Source organism: Bos grunniens, chromosome 24 (assembly GCF_055505025.1).
Source record: "Bos grunniens cultivar Pamir isolate PY7600 chromosome 24, Bosgru_T2T1.0, whole genome shotgun sequence".
Lineage (NCBI taxonomy): Eukaryota > Metazoa > Chordata > Mammalia > Artiodactyla > Bovidae > Bos > Bos grunniens.
The window spans coordinates 11,805,452-11,825,472 of NC_141188.1; the positions used below are offsets into that span (position 1 = coordinate 11,805,452).

Sequence of the window (20,021 nt, forward strand, 5' to 3'; positions counted from 1 at the left end):
GGTTGCATTAGATCTACACATTTAGAATTCTATATTGTATTTGGGAATAAGGGCTATTTTTTATAAGGTTATATTTTCTTGTCTAAACAAAAGTATATTTGTTTGTTTCATAATTCAGAAAAAGGAGGGCAGGTCTTTCTTGCTAAAGAAAGAATCTTAGAGAACTAGGATCCATTTTTCAAAAAGATCAGAGTCTTAATTTCTTGTGATTATTTATGTTCTCTTCAGGAACATTAGTAATCCAGGTGACAGCAAGTGATGCTGATGATCCTTCAAGTGGCAATAATGCTCGTCTCGTGTACAGCTTACTACAAGGCCAACCATATTTCTCCATTGAACCAACAACAGGTATTCCTGGATGAAATAACGTGCAATTCAACATGATTCTAAGTTGGCAAACATCAGAACAAAAATTCCCTGCCTACAAATGTGTTGTAAAGTGGACCAAATGTTTCCATAAACAAGGAGGTTGTAATGTAATCTTAAGCATTTAATTATTTTTATTTTTTAGCTGATTTTTCTAAGGTTGGGAGATTAGATTTTTCACATCCATACCACAAATGATTTGTGTATGGGCTATAAAGCATACCTAAGGATTATTACATTTTAAAAATATGGGAAAGAGACATTTACAAACAATTGACAAAAAAGTTGATACAAAGATAGCCTGCAAGCATATTAAAATTGTGCAAGCTTACTAGTCATCATGGAAATGCAAATTAAAATCACAGAGTTCCACCTGACCTGTACACCCAACCAGAGTGAGGTTAATCCTGAGTTTATGGCTGGCTGTGGGAACTTAAAAATAATAACTCTGTATTTTATGTACTTTTGATTTACATGAATATAGCATTTGATTTTTCTACCCTTGCTTCTTCAATTTCTGTTAATCAATTGAATACTTTATAAAATAAATAAAACAAAAATTTCTCTATATCTATTGAACACATAAGAATTAAATAACATTGGTCATTTAACAAGTATGATTTCTTTGGTCACTGCAAAGATTAAATACACATAAAGGAGCTTATAGTCTTTAAAGATGAAAAAAAGAAATACCTAACTAACCACCCCAAAATGTGGCAAGTACCAAAAGGAGTAAAATTCTATAGTTGTTAATGAGACAAGTATTATATCCATCTCGATGACATGAAAAGCTTTAAGCAATTAAAGCATGTGTTGGGTCTTTAAGCATTTTTTAGTGATTCATTCATTTAGCAAATACTAAATGTCTCAGCTTTTATCAATCAGGTCTCTTGTGAGAATCAGATTTTGAAAAGTATGATTTGAGTGACTATATTCTTAATTCTCCCAGAATAATACCTAGTTTTTATTATCCTGAATGTACAAGTTAAAGTTATTTTAATACATGCAATGAATAGATGCCTTAAGACATTAGGTTTTCATTCTCTTACATGATCTTGGTTGAGAAGGGTCGAATATGTAACAGGCGTTGTGTTTACAATATACTGTGTTTACAGCAGTACAACATTGCAATATTTAAAAACAATAATAATTTAAAGGAAGCAACAGGAATTCTTGTCTCTTGGAATTTAAATATAAATTTTAAACATTGGCATATTGATAAATACATGCATTCAGTTTGTGTATATCATGAAGTAAAATAAACAAGGTTCAATAGAAGAAAGTAAGCACTATTTCATATTGTCTGGCAAGGCAGAATGCACTGAAAACAGGATGCTGAGCTGAGCCTGCGATCAAAGTGAGGAGAGGAAGGCATTCCAGGTTATAGGAAGAATGTACAGGAAATCCCTGAGAAGGGGAACTGTTGAAGCTCTTAGACTACCCAGGCACCAGGGTGAGAAAACAGAAGAGGAGGAAAGCAGAAAGTGGGTTATCTGTGGAGGAGACGTGCGCTGGGTGGCACTCGATCTTCTTGGCCATTTCGAGCCTTGTCTTTCCCTCCTACTCCTCTCTGGCTTCTTAAATATTATATATTGAACAAATCTGCTAAAGCAATTAATTTCATTAGCAGAGGAGCAGTAGAGTGAGCAGCAAGGCAATTGAAAGCCAAAACACAGAAGAGGTAAGTTTTGGAGTGTGTAAGAGGATCTAGGAATATATTTAAATTTGTTCATTTTGAAGGTGAGAAGAAAAGAAAAGGAAGTAGGCAGGGTTAGTTGAAGCCTCCACACATGGGAAGTGAAGGTCTTTGTGTTCCTCTCAGTCTCTACACCTTTGGATATATAATTCAGAAGGCCTAATACTATTCACCTTTGCTAATAGCAAACACGATTCTCTGTTGAGTCACATCTAGGGAAGACTGTAGGAGAATCTGTTTCATATATTCTATGGTTTCCATATTGATTACATATCAGATCAGATCAGTCGCTTAGTCGTGTCCGACTCTTTGCGACCCCATGAATCACAGCACGCCAGGCCTCCCTGTCCATATACTAGAATATAATGGTGAAACACCAGTCCACAGTTAAAATATCATGAGAGTGTGGTCCAATTTATCCTTCTTTTATTTTTGTTCAGGTATCACAATTTTTAATAGATACCTTTGCCCAGACGTTGTTGACGATTAGCCATTCCCTTTCTTATATTTGTATTATGTGTTCCCCAATCTTTAGGATTGCATTTCACCCTCCTATGTACCATCTTAAGTTTCTCCTAGGTTTCCTCAATGATGAATAACTTTTTATTGAATAATTTTATAGAAAGTGGACACTTAACACAACAATTTCATGGTCCAGTGTGGGTTTGAATATCTCTGTTGGTGGATTATGAGTAACTGTGAATCAAAAATCAGCCCTTCTTCACATGTTATGACTCAAAATAGATTTTAACATCACAGGTGCACAGTATTTTTTGCATAAATTTAGCATTTTAATTTACACATGTATCTATAGTAAATCAACTCCTTCCAAGTTTAGGGGAACAGATAATTGTAGCACCCTAGTATCAGGTCAGAAAAGAAAGCAGAAAAATAAGACTTTCTTCTTCTCTCCCTGTGGTTTATCTTAACATAGTATTTTATTAAGGATATACTACTATTAGTATTGTGATGACTAAACTCTAGGCAGAGTTGGTGAATAGTTTATTTTCTTATTTTAATCTCCAGGGCAGCATCTGGCATGTTGTAATGATTCAAAATGTGTCAAACAAATGATCTTATGTTCAAATTCTTAAGAAATTAACTAGGGAGAAGCCATGGTTAATTATGAAATACTAATTGTATTTTGTTACATTTTTAAAGGAAAAATAAGAATATCTTCTAAAATGGATAGAGAACTGCAAGATGAGTACTGGGTGATTATTCAAGCCAAAGACATGATTGGTCTGCCTGGAGCACTGTCTGGAACAACAAGTGTATTAATCAAACTTTCTGATGTCAATGACAATAAACCCATATTTAAAGACAGTAAGTAAGAAGTACCCTAACAAATGATTTTTGAAAGTATGGGAAATAGCACAGACTAAGTCTTGGGAAACAGCACAGACTAAGTCTTGATTTGGCAATGTATTAAAACATCTGCTTTCAGATTTGGGATAGTGTCACTCTCTCCTCAAGAGTAATTTGTTGGCAATTTTTAATTTGTGCAATCGAATAAATGATTCTTTTAACTTCCCCACAATGACAGATACATGGTAGCACACTTAAACTCTTGCTTCCTGAAAACAGCGAAATATTACCAATTTTAAAGTGACATTTCTCCTGCTTAAAAATAGAGAAAGATCTCACAAGGCAGTCTATGTAGTGACTCACTATGTGCTTCTAAGGAAATCAAGAATCCCTTTAAAGACAAATTATATTGAATGTGCTCCTTTTTTTAATTTTAAGATTTATTCTTTAGGATGTTATCATTCCTGATGATTTTTTACATTTCAGCATAAATTACAAATGATATATGAGTGACTAATTTTAATAAGTTTTTTGCAAATTACTTCTGAAAAGTAAAGAAAGGAAGCTTATTTATTTTTATTTGTGTCAATATATTTCAAATATAACTGCCATTATATAAAAAGAATAGAATCATCTGATGCCTGCATGGTTTTTCACAACCAACCAACTATTGCAGCTCCATCATTTGTTTCTTTTAAAATTATTTTATTGATGTATATTTTGGGCTTCCCTGGTGGCTCAGATAGTAGAGAATCCGCTTGCAATGCAGGAGACCTGAAATCAATCCCTGACTTAGGAAAATCCCCTGGAGAAGGGAATGGCTACCCACTCCAGTATTCTGGCCTAGAGAATTAACATGGACAGAGGAGCCTGAGTTGGACACAACTTAGTGACTTTCACTTTCATAACTGATTTACAAAGTTGTGTTAATATCTACTATACAGCAAAGTGGTTCAGTTATGCACATATATACATTCTTCTTCATATTCTTTTCCTTTATTATTTATCACAGGGTATTGGGTATAGTTTCCCGTGCTCTACAGTAGGACTCGTTTATCCATTCTCTGTATAATACTTTTCACATGTTAGTTCTGAACTTCTAATCCATCCTTTCCCGCACTCCCCATCCCACTTGGCAACCACAAGTCTGTTCTCCATATCAGTAAGTCTGTTTTTGTTTTGTAGATAAGTTCCTTTGTGTCATATTTTAGATTCCACATATAAGTTATATCATACGGTATCTGTCTTTCTCTTTCCAACATACTCAACTTAGTATAATGATCTACATGTCCGTCCATGTTGCTGCAAATGTTCTTATTTCATTCTTTTTTATGGATGCATACTTCCACATCTTTCTATTTCATTTCAACCGTGGTTAATGCAATCCAAGTTCATAGTCTCTTAAATCAAACTAGTACACTTAGAACTCAAGTATTTGCTTTTAGACACTACCTTCTTTAATTCATACTTATATTTATTGGTAATTTTAGGTATCAGAGAATGCCTGAGTAATATTGAAAAACTTTGTACCAAATATAATTTGGCATTGTTGAAGCATACAACAGAAAATAAATCCATGAATAGTGAGAAGGTATGAGTATGAATGGGCTTCCCTGGTAGCTCAGAAAATAAAGAAGCTTCCTGCAAGAAACCAGGGTTTCATCCTTGGGTCAGGAAGATCCCCTGGAGAAGGAAATGTCTATCAATTTCCCTGGAGAATCCCATAGGCAGAGGAGCCTGGCAGACTATAGCCCATGAGGTCAAAAATAGTTGGACATGATTGGGTAGCTAAGAGACACACACACGCACACACACACACATATGTATAGAAATTTGGAAATTATATGTAGTGGTGAAAGAACTTTCTAAGATATATTTAAAGAGAAAATAATAGATATTCAAAAAGATATGAGGGAGATTTTAGACTGCAAAATATAAAGGGAGAGAGAGAGAGGTGTATTTAGAATAAGCAATTAGTGAGAATGGGTATGTTTTTTCTGATAGCACATTAAATAAAAGGAGGGTGCTATATTTGGAAGTTCTTTATGTTAATTATCTGTGCAAAATATCCTGAATTTTGTTTTTGAAGGTTTATACCGCTTGACTGTCTCTGAATCTGCACCTGTTGGGACATCTATAGGAAAAATCATGGCATATGATAGAGACATAGGAGAGAATGCAGAAATGGACTATAGCATTGAAGATGATTCAAGAACATTTGACGTCATTACCAATAATGAGACCCAAGAAGGAATAATTATACTAAAAAAGGTAGATGCATTATTTTTTTTTGCTTTGCATAATAATGCAAAATCAAATCAGAAATACATATTATTATTTTGTGTAACCAATTAGTGTTTGTTTCAATTAAGTAATTAAATTAAGATCTTGTGTTTATAGTTTACAGAAAAAAGGAAAGATATGTGTGCTTTTAAAAAACTTCTAAGATGTTTCATTTTTTAGAATATTAACATATATTGCCTACATTTTAGCATAAATTACAAAGCATAATTTTAAAATAGCTAATTATCAGTTTTGTGTAAGGTACTTCTGAAAAAATTAAGAAAAAGTTCAGTTTTTTATATTTCTATCTATATATTTCAGATATAACTGATGAGAGAGTTATTACAGAGTTCCTTGAATTACACTGTAGGAGAGTTTTTGAAAAAGATTTTAAAACAGAGGACAAACTTTTCAAAAATATTTAAATAACAGGAAATTAATTCTCAACTCCCTAAGATATTTATACTCAGAAAAGTATAGCTTTAATCCTAAAAAAACTAGTTATTAACTAAAAACATTTTGTAATAGTTGTAAATAACAAAATACACATAACATAGGGATTTTCTCCACAACTACTAAATATTTAATGACAATCTCATAGGGATCCAAGAACATAAATAGTAAAAACCTAACTGGAAAGCACCTGAGACTTAATTTATCAACAAAACCTTTTTTTTCCCCCTAAGTAATTCCTTGGGTTTTCTGTGTACACTTTATTACTTTGCAGAAAGTGAACTTTGAGGACCAGAACCACTATCGTATTAAAGCAAAAGTTAAAAACCCCCAAGTTGATGCGCATCTCAGGGAATACCACACTGAAGCTTCCACCACTGTCATCAAGATCCAGGTGGAAGATGTTGATGAGCCTCCTGTTTTCCTCCTCCCATATTACATCTTTGAAATCTTTGAAGAATGCCCTCATGGATCCTCTGTAGGCACGGTCTCTGCCACTGATCCTGATCAGAGGAAATCTCCAATTGGGTATGTCTGGAAGCCCAGCTTTGCATTGATAAATGAGGGAACACAGATTAGCTTGAAAATAAAAATTTTTTAAAGTGGAACCAAGATATATCCAGACCTATATTTCTCTCTATGTCACTTATAAAATTTGCAAAAGTTTAAACAAATCAAAACAGGAAACCTCACTATTGGTTAAGATGCAAAGAAGTAAGCTCTTGCAAACATGGACAGGAGAGAGGCTGTGCACCAAAATCCGATGCAATCAACTCTGTTAATTGGGATAGGGATGTTAGGGAAAAGAAACCCTTGATTATGCCAAGTCAGAGGAGAAACAAAGTTGATGACAATGTGGTTCATACAAATACTATTTGATTAAGTTAAAGTAAAAGTCGCTCAGTCATGTCTGACACTTTGCGAACCCATGGACTTATATACAGTCCATGGAATTCTCCAGGCCAGAATACTGGAGTGGGTAGCTGTTCCCTTCTCCAGGGGATCTTCCCAGCCCAAAGATTGAACCCAGGTCTTCCACATTGTGAGCTGTTCTTTACCAGTTGTGCCACCAGGGGATGATATTCAAAAGTTAACCAAGCTTTTATAAGGTACCATTAAAGGCATAAAAATGAGTCCAATCAGTTAGAAATAAGTTTTTTTGTTGCGATTAAACTATATTTACCATCCATTAAATTAGTCTGTTACATTCTGGTAATATACTTTCTGCCTTTAAAAAAAAATTTTATTCTCCTTGTATTTCTTATTAAAGATAAAAGCAAAAGCTGTTATTATATTTGGCTGTGGTCACATTATTCTCATATATGTTACATAATATTTTGCATATAATCATCAATTTTAATGCTTTTGTATTTTTTCAAATGTCACATTTTCAGCTATGTTTTTACTCATCATTATTTCTGATAGCTCAGTTGGTAAAGAATCTGTCTGCAATGCAGGAGACCCTGGTTTGATTCCTAAGTCAGAAGATCTGCTGGAGAAGGGATAGGCTACCCACTCTAGTATACTTGAACTTTCCTGGTGTTTCAGACAGTAAAGAATCCTCCCTCAATGTGGGAGACCTGGGTTTGATCCCTGGGTTAGGAAAACCCCCTGGAGAAGGAACAGCTACCCACTCCAGTATTCTTACCTGGAGAATTCCTTGGACAGAAGAGCCTGGCAGGCTACAGTCCGTGGAGTTGCAAAGAGTTTGACATGGACTGAGTGACTTTCATGAAGCATTCATCATTCATTGCCTTATTTACACAACTGAGATTAGATATTTAAATTGTTTCTACAATTTGTCATTATAAATGATAGCATGATAAAAACTTTAATCATGAAAGTATTTATTAAGTTGTGTGTTCTTTACTATTGTCAGAAAAACAAGTAGGTTAATAGACATGCTATTTAAAATTTAAACAATGTATTGTGCTTTGATTATATACACACACACTTATATTGGAAGTCTCCCTGGTGGCTCAGACAGTAAAGAATCTGCCTGCGATACAGGAGACCCAGGTTGGATCCCTGGGTTGGGAAGATCCCCTGGAGAAGGGAATGGCAACCCACTCCAGTATTCTTGCCTGGAGAATCCCATGGACAGAGGAGTCTGGCAGGCTACAGTCCATGGTGTCACAAAGAGTCCGACACGACTAAGCAACTGACACACACACACACATATACTACATATATACTTATATTCATTACTAAGTTTACTGCTAATAAATAGGAACTATATCTACATGTTAGAAGACAGCATTTTGTGATTAGGAATTACAGTGGGAAACTGGAGCATCGTCTGTCTTAAAAATTTAAAGATGCTTCTTCTATATCAGTAGCCCTTCCAAAGAGCAAAGCAATACCCAGCATCTTAGTATATGGAAGCCTGTGTAATTCTCTGGACTATAAATATAGAAAATAGATGAATAAGGGAAGGTGGTGGCATAAACATGTATTAATAGTTGTTTTAAGGAGTCTAGTGTGCTAGGAATTAGAACCTCGAAATTATCTGTAATAAAAACCCCATCATAAAGTTATAAGAAACTGCACAAGAAATCTTCCCAAAGTTTTTCATCTTATCCCCATTCTCTATATTACTGCATTGTTTAGATGACAGATAGAGGGAGTAAATTCTTTGCCACTACTGTGGATGATTTATTCCTTGGACATTTTTAAAATTTACTTTCTAACTAAACCTAGAGTCAAATTTTATAATTTTTATAAATATGGGAATGGCACTAAAATCTTTTCTGTTATTAAAAAAAGAAAGAAAATTAAAAACTTTAGAGTAGAAGCTGTGAAATTGAAAATAGAGATATACAATGGAATGATAGCTGGTTCTTCCAAAACACCAGTAGAAGTTATCCATCTAACCAGACTACCAAGGGGAAAAAAGAAGAGGCAAAAATTACCATTATCAGAAATGAAGGAGGGAATGCAACTATTTAATTGAACCTGTAGACATTAAACAGTATTAAAAGGAGATACTAAGAATAACTCTATGTCTATGAATTCAGATCAATTCCTTGAAAGAGAAAAACTGCCTGCATTCACAGCAAAAGATAAATAATCTGAGTAATCAGACTTGTGGGAAAGAGTTTAGCCACTAGCTGGAAGCAGGTTTGTGTTTCGTTCAAGAATGACAAGGATTTCTTTCACCAGTGGAAGAAGCTGTCTTTAAACACCTTTCACCTAATCACGGACTTAGAGAATAGACTTGTAGTTCCCAGGGGGAAAGTTGGAGGAAAGGGATAGTTAGGGAGTTTGGGATGGACATGTACACACTGCTGTATTTAAAGTGGATAACCAACAGGGAGCTACTGTATAGCACCGCTGTCCATGGGATTCTCCGGGCAAGAATTCTGGAGTGGGTTGCCCTTTCTTTCCCCAAGGAATCTTCCCAACCCAGGGATTGAACCCAGGTCTCTTGCATTGGAGGCAGATTCTTTACTGCTAGAGCCACCAGGGAAGCCCCATAGCACAGGGAACACTGCTCAATGTTATGTGACAGCCTGTATGGGAGGGGAGTTTGGGGGAGCAAGGGTACATGTATATATATATGGCTGAGTCGTTTCCTTCTTCACCTGAAATGATCACAACATTCTTTGTTAATTGGCTATACCCCAATAGAAACTTAAAAAAATAAAATAAAATCCTTTATTACTTGTGCATAAAAGCATACTTAAAAGCATCCTTGAAAGATCTGGTGGAGTTGCACCTACTTGGGAAGATTTAGCCTTTGTTATGGGCTTGGCTTTTATGTGTCTCAGTTCTTCTTCTGGGAGACAGGAATAGTACTTTTATAGAGGTGTATGAAGATTAAGAACAGACTATAAAGGCATCCATATATGCATGGAGAAATCATTTGTTTATATCATTCTGTCAGGAACCCTTAGCAGTGAGAAAACGCCGCACAACCACATTCTATTCACTCAGCACTTTTAACGGAATGAAGAATCTTTAAAAAGGAATTGCAAAGCAAACCAGAGATTAATCTGAACATCTAAACTTCACATTTCAGGCTTTTTAGTCCATGCTCTTTATAATATATATTACACATTTATTTCTTAAATGGTGAAGTGAAGTGAAAGTTGCTCAGTTGTGTCCCGATTCTTTGTGGTGTTGGAGAAGACTGTTGAGAGTCCCTTCTGCAAGGAGATCCAACCAGTCAATCCTAAAGGAAATCAACCCTGAGTATTCATTGGAAGGACTGATGTTGAAACTGAGGCTCCAATATTTTGGCCACCTGATGCAAAGAGCTGACTCATTAGGAAAGATCCTCATGCTGGGAAAGATTGAAAGCAGGAGGAAAAGGGGATGACAGAAGATAAGATGGTTGGTTGGCATCACCAATTTAGTGAACATGAGTTTGAGCAAGCTCTGGGAAATGGTGAAGGACAGGGAAGCCTGGCATGCTGCAGTCCATGGGGTTACAAACAGTCAAACACAACTAAGCAACTGAACAACAACTATTTCATTTTGTCAAAAATATTTAAGTAGGAAATGTGACCACTTGTTGATATGTAAGCAAATTGCTTATTAAGATTTAACAATGAGCAGAGCTAAAACTCGGAGAAGGCAATGGCACCCCACTCCACTACTCTTGCCTGGAAAATCCAATGGATGGAGGAGCCTGGTAGGCTGTGGTCCATGGGGTCACTAAGAGTCAGACACGACTGAGCGACTTCACTTTCACTTTTCACTTTCATGCATTGGAGAAGGACATGGCAACCCACTCCAGTGTTCTTGCCTGGAGAATCCCAGGGACCAGGGAGCCTGGTAGGCTGCCGTCTTCACACAGAGTCGGACATGACTTTAGCAGCAGCAGCAGCGCTAAAATGGAATTTCCTTAAAGCTTAATTCTCTGTAGTTTCTATTTTAATTTTCCCCAACACCAACCTACAAATTAGTGTGATATTTTTTAGAATTTTGTTAAAATTCTCTCTTGCGAATGAGAATGAGTGGCATGTCCAGATTTAGCACACATTATTTGAAAACTAGAGTTTGTTTCAGGTTTTTCTCCTCTATTTCCATCGAGTTGAATTGTAAATGTAGAAGTTATCTTTTTGAAAATTTTCAGCATTATACTAGCTCTGTAGAATGTGGATTTGATATCTTTTTGCTTAACAAGAACAATGTATACACTTTAAAGTTGTACAGAGAAAATAATATTTTAAAGGAATTATTTGTGCCTGTGTGTGCAGATATTCTATTACCAGAAGTGAAGTGTTCAGTGTTGATGACAATGGCACAATATTCACAACTAACCCACTTGATCGAGAGACTAGTGCTTGGTACAACCTAAGTGTTACAGCCACGGAAAAATGTAAGTATTCATTTGAGAACCATATATTGGTTCACCATGTTTTTTAACCATTCAACAATCTCTAAACACAGGAACAAAGGGTAGCTTAAAGTGTTGCTGAAATTAGAATTAAATGGTATTTTATGTATCAAGTGTATATAATTTATTTATCATGTATACATTTGTATATCAAGTGTTTATATATACAAGTGTATATCATTTATTATTTAAAAGTTAACCATCTGTTCATTCTTACTACAGCTTATTTATATACTTACCACAAAATATCTCTATTTTATTATGGCAATATATAATGTTTAATATAAGAAATGAATCAGAAAATTCAGAAAAACATAAGAAATAAACCCAAATTACTTGAAATTTTAAAATCTTTATTTATTATATGCTCTTACAATATTGTTCACGAATACATTTTTAAATCAATTTTTAAACATTGAAAATAAATTTTGCAAGTTTTTTTTTTTTTTTTTCAAATTGGACATGTAAGTATTGCCCAGTGAAATTTGCTCAAATAAAACTCATGTCAGCTGTGCTAATGGTCACATCTTCAATAATCAGTAGTAACCAGGTATTTTTCCATTTCCAGGTTTCAAAACATAGATAAAATTATCTAGTTTACCAGTTAGTTTGTGTCTTTAAATTTTCAATTAATCAGTTATTAAATCAATCAAGCTCAAAAGAATAGAGAGAACAGAATGGAAAAGACTATCAAAATCATCACTATTATAGTAAATGGATTTCATATAATACAGTAAAGGATTCAGTTTGTGAATTTGAAATGTATCAGAATGCATCCTTTCCAAACTGATTTTGCATAGAATTTTAATAATCGTGTTTACCTACTTGGCTTGTTCTTTGAAAGTCTTTAAACAAATATCTTACTCCTCACCTTATTGAGCAGTTTGCTGATGAGATGCTGGAGTAGAAGCATCACTTACATATTTTCTGTTCTACACTGAGTGGCTCTTTGGCACCCAGGAAGATTGGGGCTGAGTCTTGAATTTTCTATTTAAACACTAAATGGATGGGGAGCAAATGTTTCAAGGGAATAAATGTCTGCTGCACAGAAGAAATTCCAAAGCTTTTGGTGTCAGAAAACACAAGGATGTTTAGCCTAAAAGCAAGAAGCTTTTATTCACTGGATATTTTCAAGAAAAAAATTTATTGCTGTTTCCAAAGAATTGAAGAAAGAATTTAAATCAGTTCAAAGGATGAGTGAACATCTTTGAAAAATGTGTTTCTCCATGAAGTAGTTTTCAACTTTTAAAAGAGCATGTTTTAATGAAATTTATGTAAATAATGATCCACTGTAATTTTATTTTATATATAAGGAGAACTTAAGTAACAATATTTCATTAACTTCTGCTAAATTAAAGCATAACAATTTAAGTTATTAAAAAGCAGTGTCTTTAAAATTGATTATGTGTATTCTAAGACACAAATATTGTAAAATTTATAAAACAATTTATAAATAAAAGAAGATTAAAAATATGGTTGAGGAAATAATTCCTGTGAAAGGCAAATTGAAAATAAACAATATATTTATATTACATGAAATTTATTACTGAGAAGTTAATCACTGTTCCAGAAATAAGTGGTTAGAAATGTTATAAAGTTTAGAAATTACACATTTCTTGCTGATCTGCTTCTTGTGCTATAAAATTCATTTTCTTAGAGTAAAAAAAAAAAAATACACCTCATTTAAACTCATCTTTGAAGATATATTTCGTAAAATATCTGTTTCATTTTAAGACTTTAAGGGAAATTGCTTAGGAAGAACTTATATTACACCAAGCATCCAATTTGCAAGCATTTTTTCCTCTACCTCTTGATTCATTTTTAATCCACATTATTAATTTCACTTTAGAACAACTTTGGAGAAAATAATTGCAAGTGCCAATTTTTTATTATGGTAATATTGATATCAAACATAATTTTTGACCCATTTCAGTCACTTAAGACATATTAATATAAACAAAAACACTCAGATAGTGGAAAGCAGGGCTTCATGTAAAACTGTTACATAAAGCACTTGCTGCATGTGTTAAGTATCTGGAAGGTTGTGACGTATCAGTTATGTTGATATGGGAAAGACATGCTCCAAATTAACATGTGTTTTCCCAGCAAATGAAGTTCACTGTGTGCTTAGTCTTTTTCCTGGAAAGTTTCCCAAATTAAGCATCAAGCTATTTATCAACATGACAGCTAAGTGAATTGTCGGGGGAGTTTGTAATTTCCTCAGTTCTGTCTTACCGCAGCAGAAATTTGAAGCAATGAACAGACCATTGTTACAGCTCAGTATATTTTGGCAAGCAAAGGAAAACACATCCTCCAGGAGTAAGGGTGGGCCACATAAAATACAGGAAGAGAAGAGAGGCCCCCCACCCCGCCTGGGCTCAATTTTGGCTCCTCTTTTTGTATGTTTTTTTCTCCACCTAATGAACCTACCTTATGTAAATTGGGCTAGGCAGGAGGGCTGTTTGTTTTACCTGAGGTTCTCACTCGGTCCTTGGACCTTCCTTTGTTTTATTTTCACGGGCTTTTTCCTTTTAGCCACCACCATTCTAGACTCCTTTTCCTATTCTAACTACATAACTAACTACTTTAAACAAGCTGCAAAGATATGGGTATGCTTTGTATAGTCATGTCAAAGGTTTAATTTGAACTTAATTTTTTATTTTATTTTTATTTTAATTTTTTATTTTCTAATTGAAGAATAATTGCTTTACAGAAAAATGTGGTTTTCTGTCATACATCAACAAGAATCAGCCATAGGTATACCCATGTTCCCTCCATCCAAGACCTCCCTCCCATCTCTCTTTCCACCCCACCATTCAGCCTGTTGCAGAGCCCCTGTTTGAGTTCCCTGAGTCTTACAGCAAATTCCCATTGGCTATCTGTTTTACACATGGTATTATAAATTTCTATGTTACTCTCTCCATACATCTCCCCTCTCCCTCCTCTCCTCCCACCTTGACAATAGGTCTGTTCTCTATGTCTGTTTCTCCATTGCTGCCCTGAAAATAAATTAATCAGTGCCATCTCTTCAGATTCCATATATATGTGTTGGTATACGATATTTATATTTCTCTTTCTGACTTACATCACTCTGTATAATGGATTCTAGTTTTGTCCACCTCATTAAAATAGATCCAAATGTGGTCTTTTTATGGCTGAGTAGTATTCAATCATATATATATATATATATATATATACACCACAGCTTCTTTATCCATTCATCTGTCGATGGACATCTAGGTTGTTTCCATGTTCTACCTATTGTAAATAGAGCTGCAGTAAACATTGGGGTACATCAGTTTTGATTTCCTCAGGGTATGTGCCTGGGAGTGGGATTGCAGGATCATATGGTGGTTTTATTTCTAGCTTTTTAAGGAGTCTCCATACCATCTTCCATAGTGACTTTATCAGTTTACATTCCCACCAGCAATGCAAGAGTGTTCCCTTTTCTCCACACCCTCTCCAGAATTTATTGCTTGTAGACTTTTTGATGATGGCCATTCTGACTGGTGTGAGGGGGTATTTCATTGTAGTTTTGATTTGCATTTCTCTGATAATGAGTGATATTTATCACCTTTTCATGAGCTTGTTAGCTATCTGTATGTCTTTGCGGAAATGTCTGTTTAGGTATTTTTCCCACTTTTTGATTGGGTTGTTTGTTTTTTCTGGGACTGAGTTGTATAAGCTGCTTGTATACTTTGGAAATTAATTCTTTATTGGTTGTTTTTTTGCTGTTATTATCTCCCATTCTGGGGGTTGTCTTTTCACTTTGTTCATAGATTCCTTTGTTGTGCAAAAGCTTTTAAATTTAATTAGGTCCCACTTGTTTATTTTTGTTTTTGTGTGGATCATGGAAGATCTTGCTTTGATTTATGTCACTGAGTATTCTCCTCTAAGAGTTTCATAGTTTCAGGTCTTACATTTAGGTCTTTAATCCATTTTGAGTTTATCTTTGTGTATGGCATTTGGTAGTGAACTAATTTCATTCTTTTGCATGTAGTTGTCCAGTTTTCCCAGCACCACTTATTGAAGAGGCTATCTTTGCCCCATTGCATATTCTTTTCTCCTTGTCAAAAATAAGGTACCCATAGTGGGTGGGTTTATCTCTGGGTTCTCTATCTTGTTCCATTGGTCTACATTTCTGCTTTTGTGCCAGTACCATACTGTCTTGATGACTGCAGCTTTGTCGTAGTCTGAAGTCAGGAAGTTTGCTTCCTCCAGCTCCATTCGTCTTTCTCAAGACTGCTTTGTTTATCCGGGATCTTTTGTGTTTCCATATGAATTGTGAAATTTTTTGTTCTAGTTCTGTGAAAAAAGCCATTGGTAATTTGATAGGGATTGCATTGAATCTGTAGATTGCATTTGGTAGTACAGTCATTTTCACAATATTGATTCTTCCCACCTAGAAACATGGAATATCTCTTCATCTGTTTATGTTGTCTTTTATTTCTTTCATGAGTCTCTTACAGTTTTCCGTATACAGGTCTTTTGTTTCCTTAGACAGGTTTATTCCTAGATATTTTATTCTTTTTGTTGCAATGGTGAATAGTATTGATTCCTTAATTTCTCTTTATAATTTTTCATTGTTAGTATATAAGAGTGCAAGTGATTTCTGTGTATTGACCTTGTAACCTGCAACTTTGCTGAATTCGCTGATTACTAATTAGTAATTAGGGGTTTTCTGTTTAGTATCTTGCAAATAGTGCAAATAGTGAGAGTTTTACTTCTTCTTTTCTGATCTGAATTCCTTTCATTTCTTTTTCTTCTCTAATTGCTGTAGCTAGGACTTCCAAAACTATGTTGAATGATATTGGTGAGAGTGGACACCTTTGCCTTGTTCCTGATCTTAGAGGGAAAGCTTTTAGTCTTCACCATTGAGAATGTTTGCTGTGGGCTTTGCATTATGGCCTTTACTATGTTGAAGTAGATTGCTTCTGTGCCCATTTTTGAAGTGTTTTTATCATAAATCGATGCTGGATTTTGTTGAAGGCCTTTTCTGCATCTATCAAGATGATCATATGGTTTTCATCTTTCAATTTGATGTTATGGTATATCACGTTGATTGATTTGTATATATTGAAGAATCCTTGCATCCCTGGAATAAACCTGACTTGAAAATGGTGCATGAACTTTTTTTTTTTTTTTTTTGGTGCTTCAATTTTATTTTATTTTACTTTTAACACTTGGGGGTCATTTATTTTTTATTTTTTTAATTTAAATTTATTTATTTTAATTGGAGGCTAATTACTTTACAATATTGTATTGGTTCTGCCACATATCAACATACTGTGTTGTTGGATTCTGTTTGTTAGAATTTTGCTGAGGATTTTTGCATCTATGTTCATGAGAGATAGTGGCCTGTAATTTTCTTTTTTCATGTTGTCCTTTCCTGGTTTTGGTTTCAGGGATTGTGGCCTCATAGAATGAGTTTGGAAGTGTTCCTTCCTCTGCAATTTTTTTGGAAGAGTTTCAGAAAAATAGGCACTAGCTCTTCTCTGAATGTTTGACAGAATTCCCCTGTGAAGCAAACTGGCTCTGGGCTTTTGTTTTAGGGGAGATTTTTTTTATCACCATTTCAAGTTCAATGTTTGTAATTAGGCTGTTCATAATTTCTATTTCTTCCTGGTTCAGTCTTGGGAGGCTGATTTTTTCTCAGTATCTGTACATTTCCTCCAGGTTGTCCATTTTGTTAGCATGTAGTTATTCATAATATTCTCTTATTCTGTGTTGTCTGTTGTAACCTCTCCTTTTTCATTTTATTGACTTGATTTTTCTCCCTTTTTTTCTTGATGAATCTGGCTAGTGGTTTGTCAATTTTATTAATCTTCTCAAAGAACCAGCTTTTAGTTTTATTAACCTTTGACATTGTTTCCTTCATTTCTCTTTCATTTATTTCTGCTCTGTTTTTTATGATCTCCTCCCTTCTGCTGACTTTGGGGGTTTTGTATTCTTCTTTTTCCAGCTGCTTTAGATGTGGAGTAGGCTGTCTATTCAATGCTTTTCCTGCTTCTTGAGATATGATTGTATCGCTATAAACCTTGCTCTTAGAACTGCTTTGCTGAGTCCCATAGGTTTTGGGTCATCGTATTTTCTTTGTCATTTGTTTATAGGAATCTTTTGATTGCTTTTTTTATTTCTTCAGTAACCTCTTTGTTATTTAGTAATTATTTATTTAGATTATTAGATTATTAATTAGATTATTATTTAATCTCCATAAGTTTGTGTTTTTTGCTGTTTCATTCCTATAGTTGATATCTAGTCTCATAGTGTTGTGGAGAAAAGATACTTGACACAATTTCAATTTTCTTAAATTTACTGAGGCTTGATTTGTGGCCCAAGATATGGCCTATCCTGGAGAATGTTCCATGTGCACTTGAGAAGAAAGTGTATTCTTCTGCATTTGGATGGAAAGTCATGAAGATATCAATTAGGTCCATTTGGTCTAATGTTTCATTTAAGGCTTGTGTTTCCTTATTGATTCTATGTTTTGATGATCTGTCCATTGATGACAGTGAGGTGTTAAAATCCCCCACTCTTATTGCGTTGCTGTCAATTTCTCTTCTTATGCCTGTTACTGTTTGCCTTATGTATTTAGGTGCTCCTAAGTTGGGTGCATAGACATTTACAATTGTTATGTCTTCTTCTTGGAGTGATCCCTTGATCATTATGTCGTGTCCTTCTTTGTGTCTTATGATATAAAGTCTACTATGGATTGCCACTCCAGCTTTCTTTTGGTTTCCAGTTTCATGGAATATCTTTTTTCATTCTTTGACTTTCAATCTGTATGTGTCTCTAGGTCTGAAGTGGGTCTCCTGTAGGCAGCACATATGAGTCTTGTTTTTGTATCCATTCAGTCAGTCTGTATCTTTTCGTTGGTGCATTTAATCCATTTACATTTAATGTAATTATTGATACATATGTCCCTATTCGTACTTTTTGATTGTTTTGGGTTTGTTTTTGTAGGTTTTTCCTTTCTCTTGTGTTTGCTGGCTATGTAAGTCCCTTTAGTATTTGTTGTAAGGCTAATTTGATGGTGCTGAATTCTCTTAATTTCTGCTTGTCCATAAGGCTTTTGATTTCTCCATAAATTTTGAATGAGATCTTGGCTGGGTGTAGTAATTGTGGTTGTAGGTTTTTCTCTTTCAGTACTTTATATATATCCTGCCATACTCATCTGGCCTGTTGAGTTTCTGCTGAAAGATCTGCTGTTAATCATATGGGTTTTCCCTTGCATATTACTTGTTGCTTTTCCCTTGCTGCTTTTAATATTCTGTCTGTTTAATCTCTGTTAGCTTGATGAATATGTGTCTTGATGAGTTTCTCCTTGGCTTTAACCTGTAGGAGACTCTCTGTACTTTTTGGACTTGATTGACTATTTCCTTTCCTATGTTGGGGAAGTTATCAACTATATTTTCTTCAAAACTTTTCTCAGTGCCTTTCTTTTTTTCTTCTTCCTCTGGGACCCCTATAATTCAAATATTGGCACATTTAATATTGTCCCAAAGGTCTCTGAGGCTTTTCTCAATTCTTTTCATTCCTTTCCCTTTATTCTGCTCTTCAGCAATTATTTCTTTACTATTCTATCCTCCAGTGCACTTATCCATTCCACTGCCTCAGTTATTCTGCTATTGGCTCCTTCTAGAATATTTTTAATTTTAATAATTGTGTTATTTATCTCTGTTTTCTTATTCTTTATTTCTTCTATGTCCTCAGTGATTGTATTAACTGTTTTAAATGCTTCTTGCATTTTCTCCATTCTATTTTCAAGTCTTAGGAGCATCTTTACTATCATTATTATAAATTCTCTTTCAGGGAGATTACGTATTTCCTCTCTGTTTACTTGGTCTTGTGAGTTTCAACCTTACACTTGCATTTGTGTTGTATTTCTCTGCCTTTTCATCTTTATTTTTTTTTCTTTTTAAAATTACTCCATTCCCAGGCTTTAGGGTTGTATTACTTCTTCCTTTTGGTTTTTTGCCCTTGGAGGGAAATGTTGGCTGCATGGTTTGTGTTGATTCCTTGTTGGGGGTGACTTGTGCCTGTGTTCTAGTGGGAAAAGGTCAAGCAGGTAATTACAGAAACACTGGGACATATACACACACACTTCCACACATACAGTTATAATCAAAGTATTCTAAAGAAAAGAGGGAGGTTGACTTGGTGAGCAAGGGAAACCAGAGGTGATATCCACCAACTGAAAGAAGAGTTAGCTACTACTGCTCAATCTGGAAATCTGAGTATGAGCAGAAGGCCAGCTGGGGAATATAGCATAGAGAACTCAACAACTTAACTCACTTGGTTAAAGAAGAAAGAGTGATGGAAAAATGAGAGAATAAAAAAAAGAGAGAGAAAAGAAAGGGGAGAAGGAAGGGAAAAGAGAAAAGGAAGGGGTGGAGAAGAGGATTTAAAAATTTAAAAAGGAGAAAAAATAGAAAAACAAAAATTAATAGATGTGTGTGGGAAAGATTTATATATATTCATCAATAGCTACAGCTGGTAAAGCAAAGTAGGAAAAGCGATTGAACACATCCAAAACAAAATCCCCCCCAAAAAAAAAAATTCATCAAGGGG

At 34.7% G+C, this 20,021-nt stretch overlaps 1 protein-coding gene across 4 annotated transcripts in view; it reads left to right on the forward strand.

Moving 5' to 3' along the window:
* The window catches only part of CDH19 (cadherin 19), an 82,533-nt gene that overhangs the window by 39,133 nt on the left and 23,379 nt on the right, over window positions 1–20,021 (forward strand). For all 4 annotated transcript variants that reach the window (XM_086372215.1, XM_086372214.1, XM_086372216.1 and 1 more), the window contains 5 exons: window positions 229–348; window positions 3,224–3,388; window positions 5,460–5,641; window positions 6,381–6,634; window positions 11,311–11,432. In XM_086372215.1, coding sequence (XP_086228341.1) covers window positions 229–348; window positions 3,224–3,388; window positions 5,460–5,641; window positions 6,381–6,634; window positions 11,311–11,432 — 843 coding nt within the window. The remainder of the gene's footprint in view (window positions 1–228; window positions 349–3,223; window positions 3,389–5,459; window positions 5,642–6,380; window positions 6,635–11,310; window positions 11,433–20,021) is intronic.